Source organism: Aythya ferina, assembly GCF_964211825.1.
Source record: "Aythya ferina genome assembly, chromosome: 5".
Taxonomy (NCBI): Eukaryota; Metazoa; Chordata; class Aves; order Anseriformes; family Anatidae; genus Aythya; species Aythya ferina.
This window is the reverse complement of record NC_140301.1, coordinates 38,515,499-38,533,508: the sequence shown is the minus strand read 5'-3', so window position 1 is coordinate 38,533,508 and position 18,010 is coordinate 38,515,499. Positions and strand designations below refer to the sequence as shown.

General features: G+C 39.6%; 1 protein-coding gene across 2 annotated transcripts in view; it reads right to left on the bottom strand.

Annotated features, from left to right (window-relative positions):
- SPTLC2 (serine palmitoyltransferase long chain base subunit 2) overlaps positions 1 to 18,010 on the bottom strand; it is a 73,691-nt gene that overhangs the window by 7,676 nt on the left and 48,005 nt on the right. For both annotated transcript variants that reach the window (XM_084519936.1, XM_084519937.1), the window contains 2 exons: positions 5,036 to 5,171; positions 2,939 to 3,068 (listed from right to left, as the gene is read on the bottom strand). In XM_084519936.1, coding sequence (XP_084376062.1) covers positions 2,939 to 3,068; positions 5,036 to 5,171 — 266 coding nt within the window. The remainder of the gene's footprint in view (positions 1 to 2,938; positions 3,069 to 5,035; positions 5,172 to 18,010) is intronic.

The window sequence follows — 18,010 nt, the reverse complement described above, 5'->3', positions numbered from 1 at the left end:
TCCACTCTAAAATCTGAAGGAATGGAAAGCCCAGAAGTTGGACCTCAGTTTAGAAAAAAAAAAAAAAAAGCACAACAAAACACCAAGAGCATGGGCACAGTTTGCCAGAGCTTAAAGTAAAGACCCCATATGGAAACAATTTAAGGTTGAATTTCTGTTGAAAGAGTCTGTTAACTGTTATTCTTGAACACAGATTTAGGATTTTATTAATTTAAAACAAAAAGGTCCATGTGACTAGCAAAGAGTACAAAGGAAATGGCATTGGTGAACTCTGACTTCAGGAGAGTGTAATATATTTTTCATCACTGAAAAGAAAGCACCAGCCCACAGGGATGCAGGTTATGAGGGACTTCACTCTGATCCTGAGCCAAATATTTTCAGGCAAGGAAGTTTTATTTACATAAAACGGTTAAAATTGTAACTGAGAACTGTTCACCATCATGTGGGTTTATTTAATAAGAACAAGGAAGCATTACAAATATCAGCATTTACAAGACAAGCTTCTCTTCCCCATAGTCCAAACCCGGATTAATTTTGTTTAGAAGAAATGCCGTGATAACAGCACTAGTTAGCATCCATACACACGTGGATGGGCTACCCAATTCTCCTGTCTCGGACTCGTACAAGCTCTTTGCAAGCTCTTGTACTCATTTCATTTTTTTTCCTCTTGGATATTGTTGCCACAGTTCAGCAGAGGGATCAGATCTGCTGCCTGATGCTGTCTTAATTACTAGCTGCCTAAAATCAACTCCCTTTCACTACAACACAAGACAAACACAACACAAAGTCACTGACACAAAGACTTGCTCCTTATTAACTCCCCTTGCCAGTGTTCTGGGTTCAGAGCATTCAGTTGTTTTGAACTTTTAAATGGTTTATGCCAACTTGGAACAAAGCCCTCACATGCTGAATTAAACCAAGATTTCTTCATTCACTTCAAAATTCACACCTCATTTTGTCCTTGATTAATTTTCTTAGGCAGACAAGCCCTAATATATTAAACAAGTATTTCTTTTGGTTTACTGCATTTAGCACCTACATGGGTACTCCAGAAATGAGTCTTTAGAGTTAAATGCACAAAACTTGAAATATTTTCTGGAAAGTTGAAAGACTTGTAAGTAGGTTGATTAAAACCAAAAAACTCTTTTCCTCAGCAGGCTAATAAAAGTTGCAGATTGTTTTTGGAAAAGAACAAGTATAGTACTTGTAAATATTCTGTGAAAACAGCTTGGTAAGGTTAAGACTCCAGCTAGTAGCTAACAGAGAAGACAAAGGCTAACTGGCAGCAAGAAGTTCTGTGGCACCGAAGGATGAGAAGTTTGAAACCTTTTTTTGACTTGGTGGCAGATGTCTGTTTATATTACAACTCCTACTCACTGTTCATGCTATGAAATGTTACTGCCTGATCATACTTGGACACTGGGCACAATTTCTCCTTTATAATTCTATGATGACTATTCCCAGCCACCTTCTTGTCCATAACATATTTGAAAATACTTGCAAAGATTTCTCACTGACCTCATGGGCCTTTAGATTCTTCAATGCAAGTCTTACGCCTAAGGACTAACAACAAAGGTAGCATGTAACTTGACTTATTCCATGTACTTTGTCACTAGGTTCCTATGCCATTCAGCAGCAGCCCCATGTTTCCCTTAGTCTTCCTTTTGCTACAAATATCCCTAAAAAAGCCCTTCTTGCTGTATTTCACGTACTTCAACACATTCAGCTCCAAGTGGGCTTTTGCTTTCCTGACCTCATCTTTGCATGCTCAGGACAACGTCTCTGTATTCCTTTCAGGTCCTGCTTGTACCTCTTAAATGCTTTCATTTCATATTTCAGTTTTGTCATTTTGTTCATCCATGCAGAGCTCCCATTGCTTTTGCTTTCCTGCATGTCAGGATAGAGCATTCTACAGCCTGGAGATAAGCACTTGGAGGAGTGTGGGGGAGGAAAGTCAACCCCCTCCTCTTTTCAGGACCGTATCCTATGTGATTATTTCATGCAGGCTCTGTAAAGGGCAAAGTCTACCCTCCTTAAATTCAAGGTTGTGACTCACACTAACTTAGGCTCTGAGTCAGAGAACAACAGAACTGGAAAAATCACAATGGAGAACTGAGCCTAGGACAGACTATGTATATGTCTGTCTTATTCAGAAGACTCAAAAATGAATGTAGTTACCATATTCAAAATGTATAAAGGATAGTCAGGTTTATTCATAAATCCCCTGCCAATTATATTAGTCAGAGAGTAACTGCCATCCTTCATTTTTAAAGTAGCATCTCCTAACTGAGATACAGACCTCCTTTAAGAGGGTTGCTGCTCCTGCTGGAACATGCCTAGTGTGGGCAGGAGCCAGCAAGGCATTGCACATGGCACAGCCTCATTCAGGAGGGGATCATTTATGATACAGTGCTCTGAAGCCATAAACAAGAGCTGGAATAGTAATGTTTGGAATAAATGTGCTCACTGGTAAGCCACATGAAGGGGTTTGCAGTTGCTCTTGAAAAGAATACGGATGTTTCGTGGAATCTTAGGCCTTTTTTTTTTTTTTTTTTAAATCAACTTGTGTCTAGTATCAGAAGCACCAGTTTTTTTCCCTTTTAAAAGATTCCATTTCACAAGCTCAAGAACTGAAGGCAGAGCCTCTAGAGAAGGGAAAAAGCAGTGTCTCAAGGGAACAAGACTGTCCCTCTTGCATATTTGAAACGGGAAGAACTTTCTGACATTTACTGAAGGCAGCCATTCTGCTTTGTTGGGGAAAGGAATGAGATGGTGTCATTGCCAGCTCTACTACACAAGGCTTTGAACATTAGGTTCAACTCTTTTGCATACCAAACATCAAACCAGTCTACAAAAAAAAAACAACCACAAAAAAACAGAATTGTTATCTCTGTTTATAGAAGGCATAAGCAAGAGGGAGACAAGATGAGACACTTACCGTATCAAGCATCTCTTTGGTATGAGCTGCAGACAAACAGAATCTGGCTCTGGACTCGATGATTGGTGTGGCAGGGAAGCCCACAACCACAACACCAATGTTCCTCTTTAGCATCTCACGCCCAAACGCACTACCAGAAAGAACAAGGAAAATTGTCAGAATGATACCAGGTGAGGCAGAACATCAGCATAAAGGTCTCAGCATGTTAACTCATATTGGCCTTTATTAAACAAGCCAGTAACACTGAAACTGAGCTTCCAGTGCTTTCTTGTGGAGGTAGAATGTCTCATCACAAGGCCCTCTACTTCAATCCCAAGATGGTAAACCAAGGATGACCGCATGTGGCGGGGGCTGGTCTTATGCCAGGCTGTTTCCAAATGGATTTGTAGCCTAAACTTGAAAATATTTCTGATAGGAAACTAAGATGTGGGCTCAGAAGTTGGACTACACAAGGAATTGACCCCTGGCGCAGATGATACTGCAATTTCTAAATGGTTTGTTTCTACCAATTAAATGAAATTCAGGTACGTTATGGAGTCACAGAATGTACGACTTTTTAAGTGCTTTTCATGGGAACATTAAATCACCACAATAAATTAAGATCATCTAATGTAATACCAAACTTTTTTAAGGAAGGTGCAAAAATCTCACTCAACAGTCACAGAATATCTTCACGTATGCAATGAGAGGAATGACTAGATTCTTTCCATAACGGCAGTGCAATTGTGGGTGTTTCTAGAGGCCACAGTAAATGGTTCAGCCCTTTCAAACTGACATTCTTCTCTTTAGAAGTAGCAATGAATTAAGATTGATGGGCACCTACAACAATAACACCCTTTCACTTGTTGTGTTTTTTTAATGTTTTCTGCCTTCTGCTGCAACATTTTATAAATAAGTATATCCTAATATACTTTATTTTGTATCCAGTTAGTACTCTCAAACTTGAAACATACTTCAAGAGAGAAAGAAAGGATGAGGTAGACCCAATGTAGACACCAATGGCCAACTCTCAGAGCTCTGTGCTCTTGCCTATTTTTAACTAAGCTACTGGCCCAAATGCTCAGCTAGCAAACATTTCCACGAACGTTTCCAGGGAAAAGATTGCACTGATTAGTAGAACAGCTGGAAGGTAGACACAGTACGCACTGTGTGCTGGACAGCACATATCGCAGGCTCCACAGCACCCATAAAGATTTTATGGGCCTTTTAAATTTGGTTGCACTGAGGAGGGTGGAAGACTACCATATCTAGCTTCATGAAGACAGCTAGATGTTTGTTCCCTCACGGAATACAGCTGAGCCAGACCAAAGACTAGCTGAGCTGGAAGAGCACTAAAGGTGTTCTGTACTGCTTAAAATGAAGCTATGCTTTCCAAATCTGAAAGTGTTGGTTGAGCACTGCATTATGCATGGACACTAAAAAGCAGCTGTCAAAGCCAAGTTGTCAATGAAATCAGGATGTTTACATTGCAAAATATTTTAATATACAAATTATATCCTGTTAGCAGAATTTCAGACTTAAGTATCCACACAGCAGTCCACAAGCATTTCTAAAAAAAAAACCACCATGTATTAGCATTCTATTAGTACTTACAATAATCATGCCTGAGCTATTAAATCACTACAGTAGTAGTGTGTTCCCCCTTCTCTTTTTTATTTTATTATCATTGTTGTTATTTTTTAATTTTCCAAAGTTCAGCTATGGGAATGTTCACTGCTCCTGACCCATGAACTGTTGAAAAGTTCTTCCAGTAACATTCTTATATGAGTTTCCAATCAATTTCAGCTTCTCTTTAGTGAATATATGTACTCTATATATAAATAAAATGAAAGCTTTACTACTGCATGTCACGTCTTCTTTACTACTGCATGTCACGTTTTACAAATTGCTTCGCTGAAGTGCTCTTCTGCAGCCCCAAGCTACAAGCCCCAGTTTTCTCCAGATCACCTATAGGAAGTTTCTATGTTTTACAGAACTTAGTAATGGTCACAGAAGTAAAAAGCAGAACAGTCTTATCTTACATTTACAGAAGTCTTAATATCTTTTAGCATCCTAGCTTTAAAGTAGATGGATGAGAAGTTACCCCTTTAAACCTACCCAATTTTTGCTGGCATGTACAGCATCAGAGGCACAACAGGGGAGTCTTCATTTCCATAGATGATAAAGCCCATCTCTTTCAGTCGTCTCCTGAAATACCTTGTGTTCTCTGCTAGCTGCTGCACACACTCTTTCCCTAGAAAAGAAATTAAGATAAGACCATGAACACAACAGTCCTAAATCATGTGTAATTGCAGCACAAGACCTCTAGCTAAAGTACAGACCATGAATGTATCATTTGTGCTTATGGAAGTTTTAAAATTAGAACAAACAAAATTCTAATCTGTATTTCTCTCATGAAATCAAGATTAATTACTCATTTTCAGATAAGGCTGTAGCTGAATGGACTGACACATGCATAATGGACAAGCATAATTGTCAAATCCAAAACTTCCCTAGTTTTTCTGCATCAGAATTGTATCAAGAGATACAAATCTGACAAAATGATATAGAAGCCTATTTTTACACAAGCTGCAAAACTGGCTCAAAATTCACTGATAACTGCATGTTGAAGAAGAGTTTGCTTACACTTTGAATAGTTACTGAACATATATCAGCTGAGGCTCTTCACTACGCGTTGTCCTGCCTGCCTGTATTGATGCAATTTACCATTTTTCTCCTAGATCTGCTTGCTGAACTGATCACGTGGCTGCTCCCTAGCCTTTCTCAGTGAAAGTGAGCTGGGTTTAATTTAAACAGATTACCTCTGATAATCCAGATCACTTTGCACAAGCAGCAGCAGTGGTCAATTTATCATGTGTTCAGCCAATTATTTTTTTTTTTTTTTTGACATTTGGCAAAATTAGTACACAGAACATTGGATTGCTGGTATAACTTAAATACTCCAGCTATCCATATATGCATTGGACAGCCTATTTATCAGTCAAATTCTAAAAGATCCACAAATTCTCAGCTAAGCAGATGAATGCAATAATGCATTTCTGATTACCTAATATTCTAATGCATTTAAGAGAGAAAACACTGCTGTAAGACTATGACAGGTAGGTAACATTTATACTTGCTGGTCTCTGGTCCACAGCGTATATTTTTGGATAACTGATCATCCAGCCACAGCCTTCACTAAATGAGTAATTCATATAGCGAAGCACTAAATCTTCCGGTGCTGATATATGCCACATAGTGAAGCTGGCTGCTAGGTATTAATAGTCTCCCTTTAAAGTCGCAGCTAACATAAGGTGATTACCCAAAAGGAACGCCAGGCCTCAAAGAGACATCCACACCCACATAGCTATGCTCCAGGCCAGAACAAATGTAGTTTTAAGAGCCTATATGGTTTTTGTAGCCAAGAGTATCAGACATTCCACCCACAACCATGCAATCAAAGGCAAAATCCCATCAAAGGCGAAGCATAAGAAAAAAAAAAGAATGAAACCTGTTAAGTTTGCAAAACTTGGCCCATCATTAGTGGGCAGGAACTGGTATTTTTAATTGTACTCGCTGCCATTTGAAACATCTCTTCTCCTCCATTAACAACTTTATTTCTTAATCTTTTATCCCCCGGAGTTTCTGCAGAATCTTAATTCCTCTTCCCCCCAAAACAGCAAGATTTCAGTAAAACACAAATGCATTTTGTGCTTATGAAACTTATTTTGTATCTGGCTCACATTAGATCTGATCCTCTAGCTGAGGCTCAGCTTTTTCTCTCTGTTTTCAAACCAATTACTTGGTTATTTAAATATGCCAGCCTGCAAAATGAGGTGAAAAAAAAAAAAAAAATCTTCAACCTACTCCAGGAGACCAGAGATAGTGGACCAAATGTCACTTCTTGCATTTCTAACATTCAGGCAATCAATAAAAACACAGATGTCCAAGAACAGCTGGAAAGAGCTATCTACAATCAGGGGGAAAAAAAGGTACCATGGTACCCCCTGAGAAAGCTGCATCCACTTGTTCCTACACAAAAAATGCACAACTTTTGACAACATTTCAGGATTTATAATCCCATCAAAATAAACACGAAATTTCACCGCTGCAGGAGTGGTAAGGTAATGAACACGGCAGGATATCACTGCTGTGATCTGCCCCTCTCCCACAACCAGGGATGCAGATCCTCCCATACCACACAGCAGGAAGTTTACAGCGTATCAAGCAGGAGAAGAAACTTCTGCACCTTTATAGTTTTCCCCTCTATACACTCACACCACTTTCCAAATTGCTTGGAGCCTTCCAGGCTAAAGATTAAAGAGCAACCTTAATTTGTAGTTGGCAACTGCTTCATAGTCTTCCGTAAACATTTTTCCCATAAAAAGAGTTTGATTCTAGATTTGTCCTTACAGATTGAAGAGTGCTTTGAGATGTTTCATGTGCAAATCTCTCAGTTCCCTCCACACACAAGCACCTATTACAGCAACCAATAGATGTGGAAGATGCTTATAGTCTTCAGGTTTGTGGTCTCAAAAGCCTGTCAGTGTTTACTCTGCTCCAGAATCACCTGTCAGTTTAATGAAATAATTACTTCTATAAAAACTTGCTACCATGGCTACAGCAGTATTACTGAGAACCTGAAAGTATATTTAGTGGTGTTTTCTCACTGCCTACCACACATCTTTTTTTTCTGAAAAAGAGCTGTAGCTGTAGGTAAGCAAAGCACCCAAGTATTGAACGAGAGCCTGGCAAAGGTTCTTTATCCTGCATTTTTCTTTCTCCATGCATTGCATTCAGCTCCTCTCCTCTGCATGTCAGTGTATTTCGTCTCCTAATCCAACGTAAAATCCTGCACTTGAAGAGTGATGCCACATGCTATTTAAGTAGGATTTACAATATTAGGCAAAAAGCATGCACCCAATGTTAAGATCTGTTAAGATGTGCTGGTTCAGCCTCACTGATGCACAAAGGTGTAGCAGGCTGTTCATTGCTACTACAGTTTTAGCCATGGGTCTGTGGCCACAAAGTTGATGCAAGCAGTGCTCGGAGACAGCAGTGACCAGGTAACCAGTATCACTAATCCCACTCCTACCCAAACCATGTTCAAGCATCCAAACAGGACTTCAAAATCCCTTCCCAGCCCAAGTATTTTCTGAAGCTCTGAGCTCTGTCCACATCTGCTCAACTGAAGGCCTAGAAAGACTGCCAGGACTGCAACACTCTTCCAGCAGCTGGCTTTCTTGGCAGTACGCAGCTTCATTTTAAGACCACTCAAAGAAGGCTTGCTCAGACACCACCCTGCCAATTGTTCTCAAATAGGAGTTGTGCAACAATTCTGGTAACATCCTTTAATCTAGGAAACTGGAATGTGATGACCTTCAGGGAGGGAAGAAAGGGAGGATTACTGGAACTGAATTCTTCAAAAGGCTAGAAAACTAGAACCCCTTATCACAGCAACTGATCTGAAGTCCCTTATGGGCCCCATAAATAGCTTAAACCAGCTACTGGCAGACCTATGCTGGAATTAGAGTATTAACTAATAACTTATCCTCTGCTTTTGTACCCTTTTACAAGTTTACTGCAGTCATAACAAGATTGCTCTTGTAATTTAGTAAAACACTTCCTTGCTTGTAGCAGTCAGGACATCATTTAATCTAAAGCCCACATTTATCCCCTGAAGCACATGCTGCCATGGTATCAGAAGTAAGGGTCACACGCCAGCTAAGGGGGGAAACTCTCCCTTTACAGCCCTCAGCTCAGAGCTGTAGTTGTGTGGATTCAGCAGAGAACAAAGCAAGAACAGAAAAGAAATGCAGTAATTGCCTCTGCTTGGGTAGCTAAGATGAGCTCAGTATTTATAGCTGACAGAAGAGGAATGTGCTTTTACTTGACACAGCCTTATACCAGTCCACAATGACAACAGTCACTTTAAACTGCCTTGGCTCACTTCCATACCAAGATTTTGCCTTACACGTAAGTGCAGAAGCACAGCAGACTCGGTGCAGAGCTGCAGCTCTCCTACGCCAAGTGCTAGTAACCAAGCATCAACTCCTGTATCAGCAGCAGCTCTGCTGAGAAAGCTACCAAGAACTCCTCTCAGACCTTTGCACTGCCCATAACACCATGGTTATCATCAACTCTGCGTGGCCAAGAATGCCAGATAGATGCTTTTGCATTTATAAACTCTAAGCAGATTACTTGCCCATTCTGTCAAGTGCAGTTACCTCAGGCTTCTAGAGTTTCTGCAGCAGAAGCATTCAATGCCACAAGCTGGACCAATACAGTGAGTGGGTAATGGCTTGATGACTGCAGCATTTTTATCATTCTTCAAATATTTAGCACATACCTCCACAATATGAATAGCAATTTTTGCCCACTTCTAAGCAAGCTTCAAATTATGGTGTTTCTGGATTTGCACTGAGGGACAATGTATCTACTCTTTTGATATTTTACAGTAAATGAAGAGTGGCATATCACATCTTATCAATACATAAGGAGACAAGTAATAATAAAACAATATAGCTAGTGTCTTCCTGGGGGGAAAAAATCCACTCTAGAGAAAAGCACTCAATTATGAATCTGAAGGCGCATGGGAATTAAATCAGGACCTTTGCCAGGAGAGATTCCCACAGGTGAGAAGAATGATACATCACTTGTGACTGCCTCTGCTTTAAAAGTCATATCGCTCAAACAAACATAAGTTACGGTGGAAAAAGAATCTAGGAGATATTTAAGAAACGATTTATTCAAGAATTTTGAAGCAGAAATTAAATTGATACTTACCTTAGTCATCTGCAGAATAAAAAAATGTTTGCACATTCCACCACACCAAACCTAAACTGCTCTTGCAATGGGTGCTTTACCAGTGAGACAGATGAACAGAGATGGCTAAACATTTAGCCACGCTGCTCTTCACGTCGTAGAAATTTACACTTACACTAGGCAGCCAAATACAAGGATTTGTACTACCTCTCTATTTCACACTAAAAATCATCTCAACAAAGAACAAAGCTGCCCTAGCATTTGTGGAAAAGACTCTGCTAACAAAGATCTAATACTTGTATTGTTCCTGTCATCTATTAAGGCTGACGAATAAGCTATCATAGATGATATTAGACTCAACTGAAAATTTAGTCCAACTAGGATGTGTTTGCTTTTTCCCTCCTTCATGTGATCTCAAAGCAGTAATGGGAAGGCAGTCACAAATCTGTCCTAGACAATGCAACACCTCATCAGCAAGGCTTCTTGAGAAATAAAAGGCATGTTGCATTGTACACAAACTGCCTACCAACTGACACAGAACTCTTAGAGGGGCAAAACAACTTCAGCTGGGGAAAAAAATAAACAAAACCCCCCACAAGTGGGATTTTATTCTCTCATCACACTAGGGCTCACTGTCACCTGGATCTAAAACAAAGATACTTGGAGGAATACAAGAGAAGCTAAATGCTTAAATTTTGAGTTAACTCTTATAGAGGCTTCAAAGCACATAGGTCATCTTTAAAAAGGGTTCCTGAGCAGTGAAATGCACTTGTATGCTCAAGCTGCAGTACAGTGCTAATTAGTGAACAGATACCTGTTCAATTCAAAGTGTCACATTAGATGGCTATCACAACATTACTATACACTTGTTCATTAACTAATTTTATAGCTCTTCAACACAGTTTTCACCTTGCAGTTTTAATTCAACCCTTTTTTTTTTTTTGTTGCTGACGCTGTCATGGTTAAGATGAGCAGTTTCGTGCCTTTATCTTACATGCTGGTGACAGCTAACAACTTCAGTTTTAATGATTTAATGGAAAACTTGGAATAAAAGAAAACTCTTGATACGAACAGACTGCTATTCATTACATGCATAACCATCCCACTTGTGATATTTATTGCCCCAAGTACTCAGTTTCGCTGTAACTGCTCAAGCTGTAATGTAACGGAATGTTCTCAGTTCCAGTTTCTATTATGTGAGCAACAAAATTCAAACATTTACTAGCAGATATTTCTAAGATTTCTGTGAAAACCCATGATGATGCAACTCTGATAATAGCACACTGCCTCTAATAAGAATCAGTAAGTGTCTAACAAGAAATATGTTTTATTAAGAAGACTGGCAGCAGCATATTAAGGACATCAGTACAGTTACCAGCTAGAAGTAAAGATTAGAACACATTAATCTTGATATCAAATCCATAAGGTCTCTGAGATGGAAATACTCCATTAATTCTTAGCACAGGAGTTACTTTCAATTTCTATTGTAATTTGTTTCATATTTTTCAAGCTTGTCCCACCTTATAAACGCTTGCTAGTGCAGAGGTGTTGGAGGTGAGAAGCACTAAGCCACTTACTGACAGATGGACCATCCCTGATTTGCAGCCCAATCATTTCTCTTCATATAGCTTGTTTAAGTCAAGAAAGGGGTTTACCCTGACAAAAATACCACAGCTTTACACAGTACCACAGTAAGGATGACCTCAGCATGAGTACTCTGCTAGGTCTATTGATTCTGCAGGACTCTACCTGGGCTGGCTTTTATCCTCCTCTTCCCCTGGTGGCCACAAGCTAGGGAATTTAATAAAACTTTCCTCCCATGTATAAATGTTATCCCAAGATTAAACAATTTAATTTTCTGATCTCTTAACAAAAATAAAATAAGCTAACTAAAAGGAAGCACTCAGTCAAATAAAAGTTATTGTGCAGATTATGGTAGCTGGGGAGGGGAAACGTGCATGTGCACACGTGTCAAAAAACATCAAAGAAGCAGACCTCAACCTCCTTTAGGAAACACCACTGAAAAGCATTTTATAACCCAAACAGTAACGTTTACTGACTGTTGTTAGTAACAACAGAGCCTCCATATCCTTGCATGGAATAAAAAGAACTAGCAGAAAGGGTACGTTCTGCAGCACCCACCATCATTTCAAAATGACGTGGCTAATCTACGACCCGGTTTTACGGAAATCTTTGACTACGCAGCTTACTAACATTTTTACCAGACGTGTACATAATTTAAAGATCACAAAAAATAGTAGGATGTCCAGCCATTGCTGAAAACAGAAAAAAGCCACAATTCATTATGAAGACAGAAAAAAGTGATGCCATCACATCCTGCTCCCCAAACAAGAGATAAGGTGGCCAAACACATGCAACATGGAAAGGATATGGATCAGGTTGCAACATGCCTTGTTTGTTTTCCTGAGAGCATCAGCATCAATGACCGAAGATAAAGCATTATTTCATTAGCATAGAGGCTCTTCTCCCTGTATGCTTCTATCAACGGGACAGACAAGAAAAAAAGTGATAACTTCTACTTCAGAAAGCCTGTGGCTTCGGACATTTGGAACTATTTAAATCAAAGTAAGCTAGTGATGAAAACTTGGTTACATATATCATTCTCCAGAAGTTTGTTTCTTCAAATCAGAATGATGCTATAATATATTCAAGCTTGTAAATTTTTCCACATTAAAATCCCCTTGTTTTTACAAAGGCTTATACTTCCATTCTGTTTATTATTCCTGCATTTCTGTCTTTTGGTTGGCTGTTGCAGTGGAAGACATAATTCAGCACACTCTGTTTAGGAAACAAGCATTTTTCAAATCTCAACCAGGAATTCAATATTCTTCTGCTGATTTAACAGATTCTCCACTAAGCTTTCAGAAGCTAAGTTGCTTCCCAAGGGCTTATGAAGATCTTTTGCAACGTCAACATAATAATTCAAGTTGTTTTCTGGACACTGTAGTTGTAAATACCTCATCATTATAACACACAACAGACAACTTTTTAAGTAGGCATAAAGGCATATTTTTTTTCCCTGCAATGAAGATATTTTTCACAGAAGGTATAGAAAACTGCCTCTTCAATGCTTCTTCTGAAAAACACAAGTCAAGCATGACTTGAGATAACATTTGCACAATCAAAGAGCAACATGTTTTTAGATTTGCCAAGTGGTAGAAAGGACAAGCATGAGTTAAGAACATCTGACTGGGAACATGAGTCAGATTCAAAACAAGGTAGTACCTATTTATTGGAGTACTACAGCCAGGAAGGTGAGAACTAGAAGAAGGAGAGAGAGATTTTAAAGTAAACAGCGCTAACACTGAGCAAAACTCCAGTTCGATACTGATTAAATGCCACTTTTATCTTCCAAGGAAAAGTTGCACAAAGAGTGTGATGCTGTTAAAACGCTGTAATTGATGTTTAAGGACCTGTGATAACAATATCTGCTAGAGTTAATTTTAAGAGGCTTGTAACGTAACCTGTCACAAAGAAGACTTGTAACATGAACTCACATCTCAGGGCAGAAAGTGGGAAACCAAGATCGATTCACATGGACAATCCCGCCAGAGGCCCTCACCTACACAAGGCCAGGAAGGTCGCCCCCCTACAGCAATCTACTCTGTTTTTCAGCCCCCTGAAACCAACATTTTCACTGGTTTCTACTAAGAGATTATACTATAAAAACTAATGAAAAGAAATCAGAGTGAAAACTTTATTATACACACACATGGGTTTCATATCTTTCAGCATACTTTTCTTATCTCACTGTTTAAGTTCTAGGGACAAGGTGACTCCACACGTATCAACCTGCTTCCTCTGAGATCGCGCTCACAAACACTGCACTGCTGCCAATATTTGCAATAGAAGTTCACATCCTTCGCTTCAGACGATGTCTGAAGATTTTCATTACAGATCTACAGAAAGTATTATACACAATTATACTATGCAATCTGAGATCGCACAGAAACATTAAAATGTGGAAGTCAAAACGCTACATTCCCACAGATTTGCTTTATAAAGCATCGATTCGCACAGGCAAATGCCAAGAGAACCTGGGAAAACAATGAGGAACTTTTAAAAGGAAGTAATTAACATCATCCTTTAATCCAGTGCTACAACGTGCATTACTGTTTAATAGCTCAAACGCTAGTTTTTAGCGAACAAAACCAGAAGAGAGAAGCAACTCACTGGATTTTTCCACAGCTCTGCTGGGTGATTCAGGTTTAAAAGCAACTTGGAAACGGGAACTGGGCTTTACGGGAAGAGCCCGAGCAGCCTCCACTAGGGGCCACTGCTACATAAAGGGAGCCTGGAGCCATGCTCAGGTCCTGCAGCTGTGTCCTGAGCAGCCTGCCAGGAAGCTCTCCCCCCAAACCTCCACCACATCTCCAGCACATCACGGTAGAGCCACGCTTAATGTGGCTGGGAGACGATGCGAGCACTGGGGAACCGCTAACTGGGGTGGACAGCTGAGTCAAGTTATTTATTCTTCTGACACACTTGCATGCTTCCCAAGTTCACCACTCAGGAGATAAACTACAAATAATGTGGGAGGAGAAGCCTTGTTTAAGAGCCAGCACACTTGAAAGCATGCAATAGGAAATCAAAAGACTGCTGTGAGCTCATGTTTGTTGGCCACATGGCAGCAGCATTAGCGGCAATTTATTTTAGGAGAAGCAGTGAAGGGCTTGGCTCATGACCATTCCAAGTTAACCCCATGCCTATGGTTTTGTAACAAGATTGTATGCAGGGGATTTGCCTGGATTACACGAGTGCGCCGAGTATGGAGCCAATGCAGAGGTGAGGGCGAAAAGCTCTGTCCTTTAAAGGAGAGGAGAACAGTTAAATCTGATTTAAAAGAAAAAAACAGGTTGGTGAAGCCAAAGAGATTAAGAAATGGAAAAAGGAGAAAAGAAAAATGATGGCTGATGTTCTTGGCATTGAAAGGTCTCTGAAAAACAAAATTTATGCTAATGCTAAGTATCTGTCACTGCATTTGCTATTAAGCTAAACAGTTCCAGTGGAGTTTAAAAGCATGACAAAAAACAGCTGGGTGCCTGTATTGTGTACTCATTGAGTTTATATATGCTGGTGAGATTGAAGCCTTTGGCATATTCCAAAGCCCAGAGGAATATTTTTATATTTGCACTTTCCGATTTTGCCTGTAACTCCCGGCTGTGTTCAGAGAACTCCAAGGCAGCCTGTTCACACCACAAACTTCATCATAAAGAGATGCAGTTCTCACCAAGAACAGATCATGTCTGTTAATGAGAATGGAAAAATTTGATCCGCTAAAGAACTTCAATTTAAAATCCACAGGTTTAAGCAGGTTTTAAAAGAACTCTGGTGATGTGTTACGGCGGCACTTCGCCAGTTTCCCAGAAACTCTACATTGGTGATCACAGAGGAGCCTGACTGACCAGGTTGCACATGCACTCAAAACATCATAAGGAAGTATTGTCTGTTTGGTTATTTTTTTTAGCCAATTAGATGGTATTTCTATTAATTTTATTAAGTCTGATTTCTTATTCTTAGTTGTATCATTTAAACTGTTAGTTCTTTAGAACAGTCTATCTGTGTACAGCAGCAACCACGTAACCTTAGTTCATGTCCAAGGTGTTCAGAGATATGACAAAAAGATGCTACAAAACAACATGCCAATAAAATCAGCTAAAGTGGCCACTTGCCCATGTACAACCATGACAATATTGTCTATTTTGATTATTATTATTCATCTTTTGCCTCAAACAGCAGGCTTTATTATCTGAGCAGAGACACTTTGAAGCAAGATACATGCTTAAAAGAGTCCAGCATGAATAAATATTTTAAGGAGTTAAGTAACAGCAGTATTAAAAAGCAATCGATTTAATTTAGGCAACATTTGCCAAACTAGAGGGGAGCACTTTTCTACAAGAAAATCCCTTTTATAAGAGCCTGAAAATTCAGGCTTTAAGCAACGGAGCGTAAATCAGTACAACATGACTGATGTCGGACCCACAAAAACAAGATGGGTTAACAGACCATCCTGCCTCAAACCTGGCCAGAGCTGGCTCCTCAAACCACCAACTTAAGAACAGCATAAAAAAAAAAAACATTCAGTAATAGACACAAAAGGAGTAAGTTCCATTAGAAACACAAAATTTGAAAATTATTAACCTTTAGTCATGAAAGCGAGATTAGTATTAAAGTGAGGTTAAAAATCTTTTTGCCTAGACTCAACTCAGTACCATTTTTATACAAATGAACAGCCAACAAAAAGCAGCAACGACTAACAACAGGGCTTTGGGACTAGAAAAGTAACATAGGCATAAACTCCAGCTGTGAATTTCTACCACTACCACGTGTCAGATCACTTATTAACCACTTAGGGGCTGTCTACCACCCCCAAGAGTACATATCATTTCTGCACATAGATGAACTAGATACGCCAGTGTTTAGAAGTATATCCCATCTACTTCATAGCTCCTTTCCATGGCAGTGGAAGGCATCTCATATACCAAGGCTCTACCTGAAGCAAGAGGCTGAAAAGGTTTTGCATGTTGAAATTTGTTAAGTTACAAGAAGGAAAATGTTTTACTAATAACCAAATTCTTTATTTTGTCTGCATGTGTATTTAATCTTCTGGGTACACCAACATTATTGTTAATCAACTGTTATACTTTGTCTTTGCAGTAAGCACAGCTATATAGCAACCTGCATCTTCCCAGTGTGACTGAAATGAAGTTAATGTTCAGCCTAATACATGTTCTCTATCATCTTTTAATATCTTACCAAATTCTACAGTTAAGGACTCAAAGGGAAGTTACGCATGAGAACAACACATCCTCAAGTATTTAAATTCCTCAAAAACAGTCTGTCTACAAATCTACAATGTAGAAGACTGAGCACTCCCTACCATTACAATGAGCCAACAGTGGGTCTGAGTCATTAAGGTGTGAACATAGGGCCGCTTTATCAAGTGTAGCATCATTACCAGATGCTGCATTGGTGGCAGTGATTTTGATGAAGTTGCAACAAACATGAGGTGACTGACCTACAGGCATCAGAAAGACGGTTTTGCTTAGCTCAGGAGATGTCAGAATATTTTACCCAATTATGCCTCTGCTACTAGAAAAGAATCTTCTGTAGCTAATCCCAACAGTCTGTGGATAGACCAGAGCCACTGAAAAACTGTCGTGGACAAAACTTTAATAAAGCAGGCTTGTAAGGTAGATGAAGAGAGACTTTTTACAAGGGCATGTATTGATAGGACAAGGGGTAAAGGCTTTAAAGTTAAAGAGGGTAGATTGACATTAGACATTAGGAGGAAATTCTTCACTATGAGATGGAACAGGTTACCCAGAGCAGCTGTGGATGCCCCATTTCTGGGGGTGTTCAAGGCCAGGCTGGATGGGGCTTTGGGCCTAGTGGGAGGTGTTCCTGTCCATGGCAGGGAGGTTGGAACTAGATGGTCTCAAAGGTCCCTCCCAACTCAACCCAACCCATTCTACTTTTCTATGATCATCAGGAAGAAACTATTAGCAAATGCCATGAGTTGTTCAGCTATAGGAAGATGACCAGAACAGGAATCACAAAATGCTTTGCATTGAAATCCTCATAGAAGGGCATAAAAACAAACTTACACTGAAGAGACACCTAATAAAAATTACAACTTGCCTTAGATAATTTTTTTTTCCACCAAAGGAAATATTTTCAGTGTATTGCTTTTGGTACTTCAGAGTTACAGGGTGACAGAACACAAAGGAGGGCATCTTGAAAACATAAGTGGCTAAGACAGATGCAAGAAACCTGTCTAGCCAATGGGTAGATGTGGAAGACAGTAACCAAACAGCTTTGCCAGATGTGCTGATCTAGGGACATGTAATAACCTGGCTGAGTCCAGGCACAAAACAGACTTGGCAGAATGAGGTTGTCCCACTGAATCCTGCCTGCTAATTAGCACATCCTTCGTGAGAATAGCAGAAGTGTTCTAAACAGGAATATCACTCAACTCCAAGCAGACATTCCTTGTGTTTTGATGAGCAAAAACTTAGTTATTTGCAATCAGATCTGAGAGTATCTACTATATCTATATAGATAAATGTAGATATATTTAATATATCTACAGCCTATGCAAGAAACAAAATGCAGAATTATCCTTTTATCCTTGCCAGCCCACGTCTAGTAAGATGGCTACTGCCACATAGTATTGACTTGTCAGAAACCATCAGAAGAAATCTGGTCAAAGGACAAGTCAGCTTCCCTCACCACAGTTTGGAAACACGCGCAAGCAAATACAGACATAAAACAGCCATGAAGCAGCAGGAATTGATATCATTAAGA